Source organism: Manis pentadactyla, chromosome 7 (genome assembly GCF_030020395.1).
Source record: "Manis pentadactyla isolate mManPen7 chromosome 7, mManPen7.hap1, whole genome shotgun sequence".
NCBI lineage: Eukaryota > Metazoa > Chordata > Mammalia > Pholidota > Manidae > Manis > Manis pentadactyla.
In genome coordinates, this window is record NC_080025.1 from 88107992 (window position 1) to 88123306 (window position 15315).

General features: G+C 33.2%; 1 protein-coding gene across 1 annotated transcript in view; it reads right to left on the reverse strand.

Moving 5' to 3' along the window:
* The window catches only part of AGMO (alkylglycerol monooxygenase), a 384539-nt gene that overhangs the window by 180348 nt on the left and 188876 nt on the right, over positions 1–15315 (reverse strand). Inside the window, exon 7 of the mRNA XM_057504558.1 lies at positions 14704–14799. Within this exon, the coding sequence (XP_057360541.1) occupies positions 14704–14799 (96 nt within the window). The remainder of the gene's footprint in view (positions 1–14703; positions 14800–15315) is intronic.

The following is a 15315-nucleotide window of genomic DNA, read 5'->3' on the forward strand; positions in this document are numbered from 1 at the left end:
CTCGAGCAAGGGAAACAAAAGCAAAAATGAACATATGGGACTATTTAAAAAGCTTCAGCAAAGGACAGCATCAACAGAACAAAAAGGCATCCTACAATATGGGAGAATATATTTATAAATGACATATCTGACAAGGGGTTAACATCCAAAATATATGAAGAGCTCACATGCCTCATCTCCCAAAAAGCAAATAATCCAATTAAAAAATGGGTGGAGGATATGAACAGACACTTCTCCAAAGCAGAAATTCAGATGGCCAACAGGCACATGAAAAGATGGTCCACATCACTAATTATCAGGGAAATACAAATAAAAACCACAATAAGATATCACCTCACACCAGTTAGGATGGCCAGTATCAAAAAGACTAAGAACAACAAATGCTGGCAAGGATGTGGAGAAAGGGGAACCCTCCTACACTGCTGGTGGGAATATAAGCTAGTTCAACATTGTGGAAAGCAATATGGAGTTTCCTCAAAAAACTAAAAATAGAAATACCATTTGACCTGGGAATTCCACTCATAGGAATTTACCCAAAGAATATAATTTCTCAGACTCAAAAAGACATATACACCCCTATGTTTATCGCAGCACTTCTTACAATAGCCAAGATATGGAAGTAACCTAAATGTCCATCAGTAGATGAATGGATAAAGAAGAGGTGGTACATATACACAATGGAATACTATTCAGCCATAAGAAAGAAACAAATCCTACCATTTGCAACAACATGGATGTAGCTGGAGGACATTAAGCTCAGCGAAATGAGCCAGGCAGAGCAAGACAAGTACCAAATTAGTTCCCTCATTTTTGGAGTATAACAATGAAGCAAAACTGAGGGAACAAAACAGCAAGACTCACAGACTCCAAGAAGGGACTAGTGGTTACCAAAGGGGAGGGATGGGTGAGGGCGGTTGGAGAGGGAGGGACAAGGAGATTGAGGGGTACTGTGATTGGAACAAATGGTGTGTGTGTGGGATCATGGGGAAGACAGTGTGTCATCTTAGTATAGTCTTGGGCAATGAGTGCAATGGGGTATGGGGGGGCACACAATAACATGGGTGAATGTAGGAACCACATTGTTTTTTCATGTGAAACCTTCATAAGAGTGTATATCAATAATACCTTAATAAAAATAAATAAATAAATATGTTATCTTTTTCAGTAATTTTGTGTACTTTTGGAAAGCATGAGAAAACTATTTTTTTCCTTTTCAATTACTATTGCACAGTACAGGTATTTGAACTTATAATCAATTTGAACTTATAACTGGCAGAAAAAATTATCTAACAGGAAGCAAACTGAATTCCTTTTCTAGTTCACAAGCTGAAAATTACCTTTAGTAATTAATGATAAATGCTTTCATATAGTTCCCTATAAGCCAGCTTTGCAAATTGTCCCATTGCTTGTTCCTGGAGAATGCTACAGAGATTTCTCTCTCCTTCGTAAGCTTCTTCACTTGACTACATAGAAATCAAAATGACCTATGTGGGTTTCATTTACTCAATAGGTCTTCACTGAGTGCATATTTTATGTAAAGTACTGTAGTAAGATCTTTTGAAAGATCTTAGAATGTAACAATGAAAATTACAATGTAATAGCAGGTCATGTAATTATTTCTTAAAGGTAGAATTAGTGACAATGTCAGCTTTTACTGATTGAGTCCGCATAGAAATATGTTTTTCATTCTCAAGATACTCTATACCTCATTTAAAGTTTTACAGAAAGGATAAAAATCTATGAACACTATAAGTAGCATAGTAAAATAAATTTTACTTCTTGTTCTGAATTAGTTGATCTTTAAGCACTCATTGTTTTCCTTGTTAAAAACTTAATCAATCTGAACATTTATGGATAAATTTATATTATAGAGCATCTGGTGATGAAATGTAAAAATAAAATCTTAATTACATCCCCCACTAGTTCTGCTGCGTTAATTCAAGACAACACACCCAAGTATTTAGACAGATGGCAGCGGTGGACATATTAGCCTCTGATTTCTCTACAGGGAAGCAAGAGAAGCAGAGCTCTTAGGATGTGTGCTTGTCTGCCTAGTTTCACACTTTGAAATCCTTGACAAATGCTGATTTATTCACAGCCAAATGTTTTCCTATCTGATTAGGCAGTTTTCTACTTCAGTAAGCATGTAATATGGAGGTAGCTGAATTTCCACACTAAAGAGTGAAAAAACAATATTTATAGTTTGGAAATAAAACAATCTGGAAGAATCAGGACTGTTGGGATCATAAAGAGCTTCATAGGGAGTAAATTTCTGATGAATCCGTACCAAAGGGTTAAAGAGTTAAAAGCTCAGTTTTAAGAAGAATGAGACTAGGTTATGTTTATACAATAAACAAGAGTTTTAAAGGACTGTGTATATAATAAATTATCTTGAAGGCTAATTCTTGTCACTTATGATTGTATTATTCCTCAAACAAGAGGACAGGAGCTAGACAAGTTAGCATTTTATTTGAATTCATCTCAGCTTACATTTTGAATAACACTTCTGACTTTTCCTTGGAAACATGAATGCAAGTAGCTGCTGAATGTGTTCCTTCAAAGGGAGGTGGATTCCAAGTCACTTTTTTTTTTTTTTTTAACAACACCAATTAAATTGACAGAAGGGAAATGGGAAACATTCGTAAGAATAACCACATAAAACTTCCTTCTTGTGTAACACCATTTTACATTTACCGGTTTGGGCACTCAGTGAGAAAAGGAACCACATTATTAACAGAAGTTGTAATATTATGTTAAAAGAAGGTAACTCATAAACTGAGAGGTTAAGTAGTCCTTGTTCAAAAATCCATTCCAGGCGGTCTTATAATACTTTCTCCAAAGGTCCAACTCATTCTAAAATTCAGCACTTTGTGACTGCTATTATAATCATATTCCCAGTTTCACGTGTGGCTTCTCCATTCACGGATCAAAAAGTGTTCATGGATTATTGACCATATACCTGGCATTGTCTAAACATTAGACATATATTTTATCAATAACATAGATATAAATCTGCATCTCAGAGCTTATTATCTCATATATCAGATCTAACCATTACCCTTTATAAATTTTGGTCTGTTAAAAAAATATTTGCAAGTACTAAGCTTTTAAAGTCAAATATTATAGAATGAATTCTCAATTGGTAGATTGGAAGCTACAATTTCCTGTTTGTCTCAAGTTAATCTGCCCTGTTTCCATTTGCATGCTTCCTTCTAAGGACAAACTAAATTGTATCTCCTCCACTTTTCCCCTCAAGAATTTTCTTTTTTTCTTTTTTTTGATCAGGAAGCTATAACTAAATACAATAGATGGGGAAGCTTAAAAAGACATTTACTTCTCACAGTGTTAGAAGCTAGGGAGTCCAAGATCAACAAGCAGACTCAGTGTTTAGTTAAGAGCTGCCTTCTTGCTGTATCCTCTCAAACCTCCTCTTGTAAGGGCACTAATCACATCATGAAGTCTCCACCCTTATGACCTAATTACCTCCCAAAGTCCCCATATCCAAATTACATTGCAGTGGAGATTAGGGTTTCAACATAGGAATTTTGGAGGGACATAATTCTCTCTGATCCAAGTCTTTGCTATTAAGTACTTTCCTCTTGTTTCACTTGCTCCTCTCCAATTCACACGTACATTATAAAGAATGCAGTAAACAAGATCAATTCATTCACTCATTAAAAAGATATTTGCTGATGGTCATCCAAGTTCAAGACAAAAGGAAAACAAAAACTAATACAACATAGTCCTTCTTGGTGCTCAAAATTCACACATCTATGTTAAATTTAATGTCTTGGGGTGCTTGCTCAAAATTCAGTCCTACCCTCATGCACCAGAGATTTATATTCTGTGTTTTTTAAGAAGGGGTATATAATTCTATATCTTGTGTAAGCAACCAGATAATTCTGATGCATGCAAGTAATCTACAACAGTTATACTTGCTTCTGTTCTAGCTCTGACTTTTTATACTAATTCCAATGAAATATATGGTCTTTAGGCTTTTTCATAATAACTACCATTTGTTGAAAGCATATCACTGTCTAGATTATACACTTAATATAACTTATTTCATTAATGTTCATCACACTGTTATGTTATAATTACCTTCACTTACGGATTAGGAAGCGAGGTCATAGAGTTTCAGTATTTCTACCCACCCATTCAACAAACATTTCTTGAGCTTCTAATTATGAAGGTATCTTTTTGGTTCTGGGAACACACTAATGCATAAACCTCTAATAAATGACAGATACCTCTTTGATTATACAACCTATACTTTTAGCCATTTTGTCTTACTACTCTCTTGTTCAGAAATGTCCTTCTCTCCTAACTCTAATAAAGGATTCCCACATTATTCCTTGTGTCTGAGAACCTCAAAGTTCAGTCCTTTTAAACAGACATTTTTAAATGGTCATCTATGAATTTTTAAATCTATTGATAAACTTTCGGAAGCCAAATGAAATCTTTTCTTGGAAGTTTTTTACTTTAAGGAAGGAGTCACTAGAATCCAATAGATTCTTGAAGGAAGTCACGATCTTCAAAATGTTAGTAACAATGGGTGTCAATTCAGGTCAGGAGACTGGAACAGGCTCTGTCTGGCAGAGTAGGTGCTCAGGAAATAATTTTTTAATACAATCTCCAAAGAGATTTATATATCTACTACATTTGGAAAAATACTACAAATTTATATATGAATAAGCATGGCGGAGGTGAATTATCTTAAAAGGTAACTATAGGATAGAATGAAAGATCATTTCTAGAGAGAACATGTAGGGCTTAAGTTAAAGATAGGCTACAAGAGAGATCAAGGGGTCAAAGGTGATAACAAGATCTGATCTTGATGTTGGCTTTAAGTACCAATGGAAGCAAAGAAGAGCAGCTGATTTGAGTCATAATAAATTATGTTTTAGACATGTTGACTCAGGGTAGCATCAAATATTTCTGTGAACATTAAGTGAGAATTAGAAATACTGATCTAAAATCTGTAAGATACTTTGCATTATAACTATAGGCTAAATATACAATTACTTAGAGACAATATGAAAATAGTGAAGTAAATTAAATCCAAAGAAAGAAGAATATTGAGAGAAGAAGTGGAATTCAGAGAGGAATATATATGCTTATTCATATATAAAGGGATTAGGGAGTAAGGGAAGTAAAGTGCTAAAAAATACCCCAACTCATTTTAAGAGGAAAAGGTTTATTAGATTAGATACTACTAGAATAAGCACTTGATAGAAAAGAAGCATGAAACTTGATTTTTTTAAAGTATTTTTCATAAACACACTTTTAAATATAACTTATTTCTTTCAAATTTCTTAAAATTCTAATATATCAAAAACTTATTATTAGGGGAGATATGGCATAAGTATATTCCAGATATAACTATAAATGCATACACACATATTTGTTAAAGTCTAGTACTAGTAATTACCAATAGTTATAATCAGAGTTGTTTTATTATACTCATATAAATACATAATATATGTACATATACACAGAAACATATTTTCACATAATAGATGAGTGACATTTCTGCTATCAAAGAACTCAGAGAGAAATGGGAGAAACAGAGTTGAGCAGCAAATATAATACAGTGGTATAAGGTTTAAACTTCACCATTATTAAGTGGATGGTTCCCATAAGCAGGAGCTAATGCTTTATCTCATTTACATCCCCCAAACAGAGTTCATGCTTTTAATCATTAACTGCCAATATGAAACTGGAAATAAACACAGGGGTGGAGTAAAGAAAGTGCCTTTGAAGAGTTAACTAAGAAGTGAAAAAAGGACATCCAGAGTTAGTGGTAATTGAGTTATATCATGAAGAATGTTTGGAAAAAGGGTATCACAGAGTGAGAGCACATGCAAATACAGAGAATGACTGAGTGGTATGCTTAGGGAACAAAAACTGTGTGGTTTAGCAGGCTGGCTAATAAATGGGATGATGATGGAATGGTAAGGGTCATATCTAAGGGCCCTGAAATCTATTCATGAACTTAAGGTGTTTGATTTTACCTTGGAGGCAGTAGAGAGCCATTTAAAAATTCTCATTATTGATGTTTGTTCTCATGTTGGGAGTGCCCTGATATTATTAGGGCTCTAAAATGATCATCATAGTTGTATGGAAATATACAGGAGAGAAAAAAAGCCTGTAGAATAGAAAAAATAAAATTCTATTGTAACCGTCTACGTAATCAGTGATCACAGTGTAAATTAAGGAGAGGCAACAGAAATAGAAAGGGTAAGAGAGATCAAGAAGCCATTTAGGAGGAAAATGCAACAAGTGTATAATGAATACTTCAAGAGAGTGAAAGGGTGTGCTATTAACAATTAGGTCTGAAAAACAGCCATCTACTGTGGCCATTCCAGGAAAACTGGCATATCTACAAGAGATGTAAAATAAATGACCCTGGATTTCAGAGAGGAAAGGGGGAAATTGTTTACCAGTCTTTGCATCACGGATCTACTACCAACTCACTATAACAACATTAGGATAGCCAACATAGAAAAGACTAGGAACAACAAATGCTGGTGAGGATGCGGAGAAAGGGGAACCCTCCTATGCTGCTGGTGGAAATGTAAACTAGTTCAACCATTTGGGAAAGCAATATGGAGGTTCCTCAAAAACTAAAAATAGAAATACCATTTGACCCAGGAATTTCACTCCTAGGAATTTACCCGATGAAAGCAAGATCTCAGATTCAAAAAGACATATGCACCCCTATGTTTATTGCAGCTTTATTTACAATAGCCAAGATATGAAAGCAACCTAAGTGCCCATCAGTAGATGAATGGATAAAGAAGGTGTGGTACTTATACACAATGGAATACTATTCAGCCATAAGAAAGAAACAAATCCTACCATTTGCAACAACATGGATGGAGCTAGAGGGTATTATGCTCAGTGAAATAAATCAGGCAGAGAAAGACAAATACCAAATGATTTCCATCATTTGTGGAGCATAATAACAAAGCAAAACTGAGGAACAAAATAGCAGCAGACTCACAGACTCCAAGAAGTGACTATTGGTTACCAAAGGGGAGGGGTATGGGAGGGTAGGTGGGGATGGAGGGAGAAGTGGACTGTGGGGTATCATGATTGGTGTACATAGTGTTTGTGGGGTCATGGGGAAGACAATGTAGCTCAGAGAAGACAAATAGTGACTCTGAGGCATTTTACTACACTGATGGACAGTGACTGCAATGGGGCATGGGGGGTTGGACTCGATAGTAAGGGTGAATGTAATAACTGCATTGTTTTTCTTGTGAAACCTTCATAGGAATGTATATCAATGATACCTTAACAATAAAAAAAAAAAGAATGTCTTCCAAGGTGTCATCTCTCTGTGCAAAACAAACCTTAGTTTGTTATCTAAAGAGATTTTTTGACTAGCTTAAAACTTCCAGTACATTTCCCACCTACCAACAGACAAAATAACAGCTTCAAACCTTGATATAAAGTAAACATTTTTTTCTGCAATCAAGACTTAAAGTTCATGTCACAAATATGGTATATTTTATTCTTTATCAATGGTTTATTAAAAAGATAGAAAACAGATATAAAACTGAATTTTATTTAGATGTGACTGAGTCTTGAGTAGATGCCATAGATTTTGAAGAACATATAAATACTGCCAGACGGCTATGAAAACCATAATGTGGATACAAATACATGATAAGCAAAACGTTCGATCAGTTATACCATCAAGAAGTCAGATCTCCTAAATCTTTGCTCAGGCTGTTACCATTCTATTGTTTTTGCTGCTATAGAGTCACATGCTCCTATTCTTCTGTGTTATCTCCTAGCTTCTTTAAGCTTCTGGCTTCTGTTGTCTCTTCAGTTATTTTGCTTCATAATTCCACTGCATAATTCTTATGATTTATAATTTTGCACATTGCATTCCTCCAATTCTCCTATACTCTAATTTCTATTGACCCTTACTACATAGGTCTATCATAAATACACCTGGAGAGAAAAGTTCTGATAGGGACAGGTGCCTGAGTGTATAGTGTTGGTGATGAGAAGAATTTTTTTTCCTCACGGCTTGATGGGTACAGTTGGCATAGTAGGAATCTAATAGAATGGCTGCCTTAAGGCATGTCCTGATTGTAAGGAGAAGTGGGTACAGGTTGAGCTGAAATAGAAAGTGCCCATCTCACTCATTTAGGAATAAGGGATCAAACTCTGAGACTGCAAGAGTGACTGGAAATTCAAAGGTGAAATCCCAGAAAGAAAGGAACCAAGAGAGGAAGGAGCCACAATATCTGTACATGAACCTTCCTCAAACCAGCCTCTTGAATTGAGTCTTGGCTGACTCTTAAATTATTCATGTATAAGAAAAGGCACTGAGGAACCTGGCGAAATCCTAGGAAGGTAAAAAGCTAGAAAATTGCTGAGCATAGATTTCAACCACTGCCTGGTAAGAGAGAATTTAGAATTAAAATTCTACCAACTAAAGGGGTTTTGTGAATGCCTCAGGCATTTCATTAAAAAACAAACAAAAAGAAGGGCCTTATTCTAAGATAAAGACAACCAAGGATAAGGAATATGCCCCAGGGATTAAATCAGTAATAAAAGACAATGTCTTACCAAATTTTAAATCAAAGCCTCTAAAAACATTTGATACTTAGCTCATTATTTCACTGCCTCTTACAATTATAAAAAGAAGTAGTCACAGGAACATAACAGAATCTAGAGTCAGTACAACAATTTTGCCATAAATATTATTAATCATGATAATAATAAATTAAATTATTACCAGACAATGAAGAAAAATGTGACCCATGTTAAGAAAAAACCCCAGCCAACGTAAGTAGACTTTCACATGACTCAGATGCTCGAATTAGCAGATAGAATTGAAATAATTATTATCATTAAGAGTTAAGGAAAAGATAGTACTAATGAGTGGCTATTTCAGCCACTGAATTGAAAGACTACTAATTGAAAACTATTAATAAATAAAGAAATGGAAATTTTTAAACTTAAAGAATAATATCTGATGTGAGAAATCCACTGAATGGGCTTAAAAACAAATTGGAGAAAAGTAGACACATAGATCAAATAATAGAGAACCCAGAATTAAACCCACACTATATATGGTCAATTAATATATGACAGAGGAGGCAAGACTATAGAATGGGGAAAAGACAGTCTCTTCAATAAGTGGTGTTAGAAAAAAACTGAACAGCTATATGCAGCAGAGTAAAAGTGGATCATTGTCTTATACCATACCCAAAAATAAACTCAAAATGAATTAAATACCTAAATGTAAGACCTATAACTATAAAAATTCTAAAGGAAACACAGGCAATAAACTCTTGAACATCAGCATTAGTAATTTTTTTTCTGGATATGTCTCTCCAGGAAAGGAAAACAAACCCCAAAATAAACAAGTGGGACTGTATCAAACTAAAAAGCCTCAGCACAGCCAAGGAAACCATCAACAAAATGAAAAGGCAACCTGCTGAATAGGAGAATATATTTGCAAATGATATATCTAATAAGGGGCTAATATCCAAACTTAATAAAGAAATCATACAACTTAATACCAAAAAATAAATAAACAAATGATCCAATTAAAAAAACAGGCAGAGGACCTGAATTGACATTTTCACAAAGAAGACATATACATGTTCCAGAGGCGCATGAAAAGATGCTCAACATCACTAATCATCAGGGAAATGCAAAACCACAGTGCGATACCACCTCACATCAGTCAGAATGGCTAATCTCAACAAGATAAGAAATAGCAATTGTTGGTGGGGATGTGGAGAAGAGGGAATCCTCATACACCAATTCAATACACCAAATATGAATCGGTGTGCTCACTATGGAAAGCAGTTTGGAGGTTTATCACAAAACTAAAAATAGAAAGAAATACCACAGGATACAGTAATTCCACTTCTAGGAATCTACCTGAAGAAAACAAAATCCCTAATACAAAAAAAAATATGCACTCCTATATTTGTTGCAGCATTATTTTAAATAGGCAAGATTTGGAAGCAATAGGTGTCCAGCAATAGATGAATGAATAAAAAGAAAGAAGATTTGTTACATGTACACAATGGAATATTACTTGGCCATAAAAAATTAAATCTTGCCATTGACAACAACATGGATGGACCTAGAGGGTATTATACTAAATGTAGTAAGTCAGAGAAAGAAAGGCAAATACCATATGGTTTCACTTTTTATATGTGGAATCTAGAAAACAAAACAAATGAATAAGCAAACAAAACAGAAACAGACTCATAAACACATAGAACAGACTGGTGGTTGTAACAGGTGAAGGGGATTTAGGGAATGAGTGAGACAGGAAAGTTAACAAAGAGATACAAATTCCAATTATAAAATAGTCATGGAGATGAAAGTACAGCATAGGGAATATAGTTAATAATATTGTAATATCTTTGCATGTTGACAGTAACTACACACTACAAGTGGTGAGCATTTAATAATGCATATAATTGTCAAATCACTATGTTGTACACCTGAAACCAATATAATATTGTATATCAACTATATTTCAACTTAAAAAAAGCAGATTAGAGAGAGCAGGTGAAAAGGTAAATGAACCTGAAGACAAATGAATAGAAATTATGTAATATAAGTAAAAGAGTGAAATTTAAAAAATTACAGAGCATTATTGACCTGTGAATCAATATCAAGTACTCTAAAAACATGTATTTGGAATCCCAAGAGAGGAGAGAGAAAAGGTACAGATACAATGTTTAAGGGAATAATGGTCAGGTTTCTTTTTCCAAAATTTGACTTAAAATATACTACTTGTAAACTCTAACTGATAAGACAAGAAATAAATAAATTAATGCAGGAAAGAAAGAAAACTGTCTTTATTCAAAGACCACAAAATTTTGCATGGGAAAAGACTTAGAGAATTTTAAAAGAAATTACTATACAAATTGTATAAACAATTTTTCCTCTAAAGCTATAGTAATCAATAAAATGAGGGATTGAGATAAAAGGAGACAAATCAGTGGAAGAGAATAGATGTCGTCTAAAATTAGATACAACCATATATGGTGAATTTCTTTTCAATAAAGGACCCAGGAAATCCAGTGGATAAATGAAAGTCTCCCCAATAAATGGTGGTGAAATAGGTGGATATATGCATATAAATAGTGAATTCTGAACTCCACCAAATACTACATACAAAACTTTATTCAAGCATGTCACAGACCCAAAGGTAAAATTAAAACTCAAAAAGTTCCAAAAGAAATCCTAGAATAATTTATTTGAAAGTTTGATAGTCAATGATTCCTTAAGAAAAAAATAAAACAAAAAAAAGCAAAATAAAACTAACCATAAAAGAAAAAAAGGACAAATTAAACTTCAAAATTCAATATTTATTTTTATCAAAAGTCAACAGAAAGAAATGATAGGCCACATTACAAACCGGGGGAATATATTTTTAAAATATACACTTGACATTGATTTATAACCAGAATCTTCAAATAATTCTGACAAATCAATTAGCAAATAACTCAATAAAAAATAGATAAGAGCTTGCAAAGACAGTTCATTAAAACAAATATATCAATGTCCAATAAATACATGGAAAGCTGCTCAGCATCACTAGTTATTAGGGAAATATTACCACAAAGAGATAGCTCTTTATCCACATTAGAATGGGTAAAATTCAAGTTAATATTCCCTTCTAATTCTTATCTCTTAGCTATCCTAAACACCCCTTCCTTGGAAAACAGTTGTGGACTCAGGTGTACTAGAAACATTTTGTATGTATGTGAACAAACAAAACATACAGTTGTGTTTCCTTTTTAAAATATAAGTATCAGCATACGCTATATCCTCTATGTACCTTTATTTGGAGATCTGTCCGTATTAGCACATAAAGAGATTGATCATTAGCATACATAAAGAGATTGAACAACTGCATTATGTTCCATTTGAGGCTTCAGTCTAGCACTATAAAAATCATTGAATCATATGGTTCAAATCTTCAATACCAAAGAATTATTTCTATATTTGCCCCATGCATTATCTGATATGTACCTGAACAGTATGATAGTTTAAGATAAATCAAAGGGAAAAGATAACGTTACAATTACTTCTATAGCAGGTGAATCAGCTATATCATCTATATCAAAAAGAATTACAACATTCCAAAGTTACTACATTTAAAACATTAAATTAAAAAATTTTCTAATTGCCTTTAGTAAACTCAAAGAGTGTGACTATGTGCTGCAGACACTTAAACAACAAACAAAAACATAGTCATAAAAATTAAACAGCAGAGTACAGTTTCAAGCAGGATGTTTCATAACTTCCTAAAAGAGAAAGGCAACAGATGTTGTTTCTTCATTAAAGTAACTCAAAAGTAAACAGATAATTGCATTATAAATTCTTCAGGATTTTTATGACCTATTTTTTTCTTTCATTTACAATTTTTCAAACGTATGTTGCTAGTGTTTTTGTTTTTGTTTATCTTATCCTAACCTGAAAGACTGAAGGGAATGAACTCTACTTTCAGAAAATCAGTACCTCTTTATGGCCAGATTCCCCTCAGTGAGAACTGATTTTACGGATGTCAGCTGAAGTGAAACAACCATAAGACTCAAACCTCATTGCTCAGTGCTCTTTGGCTGAACATTGTTTCTGTGCATAGAGACCCAAGCATGATATGCCTGAAGTTTAACCCAAGTGACTAATGGGGTAACAGATTTTAGTCACAAAGTGAGCATTTTTCTAAACTGAAGGCCATTGTTTTCAGTTTTTATTTTTCATTATTTATATCTAATGTGTATTAACCTTTAACTGAAAAAAGTAGGACAAGCACATGAGAAAAAAAATCTTTTTTCAAAGTTAAGTCTTATCTGCAGTCCAGTTCTCTATTTCACTTGCCTTTCTCTCCAGAAGCAGCCCCTTACTAATCTCTTGGCTCTACTTCCTGAATGATTCTATTATTTGTAAACAAATGGAGGTAAGCTGTCCACATTAATGAATGTTACTAAATACACAGCTATAAAAATTCTCAGAAATGTATGCACAGCTAATGATGTAATTTAAAATTCCAAGATACAAACCTTAATTTCAGAAAGTGTATTCCTTCTTCACGTGCAGCTTAACTGTAATAAGTATGCATAGTACAGTACTTACAAAACTAGAAAGTAGAACACAGTGGAAGGTTCTAATGCACTGCTTGTGAGTCAGAGATGAAACCACCTGGAGGTTCTGAGCTTAAAAGAAATATCTCACCACTGGCTTTCCTTCATTTCCCCATTATTTTCTCAGAGAGAACTCAAGCCTTGGCTTGTGGACCTCTCAGAGGGACTCAGGGAAGGCAGAAGTTACTTATACAGCATTGTTCCGTATCCAAACTAATACCGGACTCAATAGATGGTATGACCTGGAGCAGAGCTGCTATAAAAATGTAATTCTCCTTTAACCCCTCCATGTAAATCATCAGAAAACTTCTCTTTATTGATTTAAACAAATTTGGTCTTTGACCTCAAGAGTCAGAATTGGCCTCAACAACTCTTTCAGATGGTTGTAGTAATGATTATTTGATATATGTCAACTACCATAAAATGCAGTACTGTTTCATGACAGATCTTCAAATAATGCCACATATGTCCAAAGTCATGGTAACAGTCTTTCTATCCCAAGTAAATCAGTAGCATGAAATTCTGCAGATTAATGAAGTAATGCACTTTATTGTGTCAAGGTTTGGCTTCTAATCGAGCTGTGATTTGTGGTATTGTGCAAGCAGTTGTAACATCTGTCAATGTGCTTCCTATAGAACTTCAAAAGGCTTCCAATAAGTACCAAATGCTTGAAAGGGTCCTCATGTGTATAAGGAAGAATTTTTCTGGGTCTGTGATTTTTAGTATTTAACAACCAGATCAGTACAATAGTTCATAAAGCAATCAGTTCCTTAATGATCTATCTGCAGACATTCAAGTCTGACAATTTGAGATACCACAGAAGACTCAAGAAATTATATTTGTTCACTCTTTTGGGGGGAAAAAAGTCTAACAGTATATTGAACACTCTTTAAATAAAACCCAAACTCTAAAATTAAAACAAGATTTTTCAACCAAAATATATTTTGATAATTTTTTTAAGCATTAAACTTTCTTCAAGGAGTTTCCAAGGCATTCCTACTGACTGGTATGTATATATACATGGCAGGTATCTTATATATATATATATATATATATATATATACATATGTTTATATATAAATAAAATGTATAAATATTATATATAACTATTGTTTATTATTATATAATAAATTATAGGTATAATTTTAAATAAAGTATTATAAATAATATTTATGTTAAATATATAAATATAAAATTTATGAACATATAAAATATATAAATGTATAACTCTAAATTGAAATTAATGTCAACATATTTTGGTAAACAATGTTTAATAAACTGTAACACAGGAAGGTATTGTATTGAATATAGTATTAAAATGTTTTGGTACTTAATAGTTCAAAAAATTGTTTTATTTAATTGAGACCAACTGGCCTCATTGCTTCTTATAAACTTTGCAATATATATTCAATAAAAAGGAATAAAAATGAACAGATGTTTCTCCTTAAAGAAGGCAGACAAAGATTTTTCTTACACAATAAATCAGCTTCTAGTAGATTTCCAGGACATTGCTTCAGGCTATTTGGGTATAGAACTTTAAAAAAAGAGAAAAAATATTTACCTCTGTGTGGATCCAAAATTGGTAGAGGAGATTGAACTGAAGATGAACAGCATATACTGAAGGTGGTATGAAGAGGGCCAGAGGAGAGTAGAATATCTGAAAGAGTAAATTTTTAAAAATTTGTACTTATGATTTCTTAACATAATATACTATTACCAATGGTATATTATAAGTATACATTCCAGCAAATAGACCTTATTTTTTAGCAAATATACCTTATTCTGTGCATTTTATTGCCATGTTTGACTTTGCAACATTAATTTCCACATGGTGATAGTTACAGACATGTTGGAGCTAAGTCTACTAGACTTTTATTTTGCACTTAATATTGTTCAGTTAAAATAGCACATGTGCTATATTATTTCCTTAATCTTTAAAAGATTACATGTGTTTCCTGAAAATAAAGAGGTTTTTTTATATACACACAAATAAATAAATACTTTCTTTAAGTGAAAGAAATGTAGGAGAATGTGCTTTTACACCTTGACAGTTTCCAAACTCTAATGTTACTTGGTATTCTTAGTAATAAAATGAAATTGTAATAAAAGTAAGAAAAGGTTAGAATAAATTTCCTCTTTTAAATTTGCTTTTATATGTTTGATTGAGAGCATA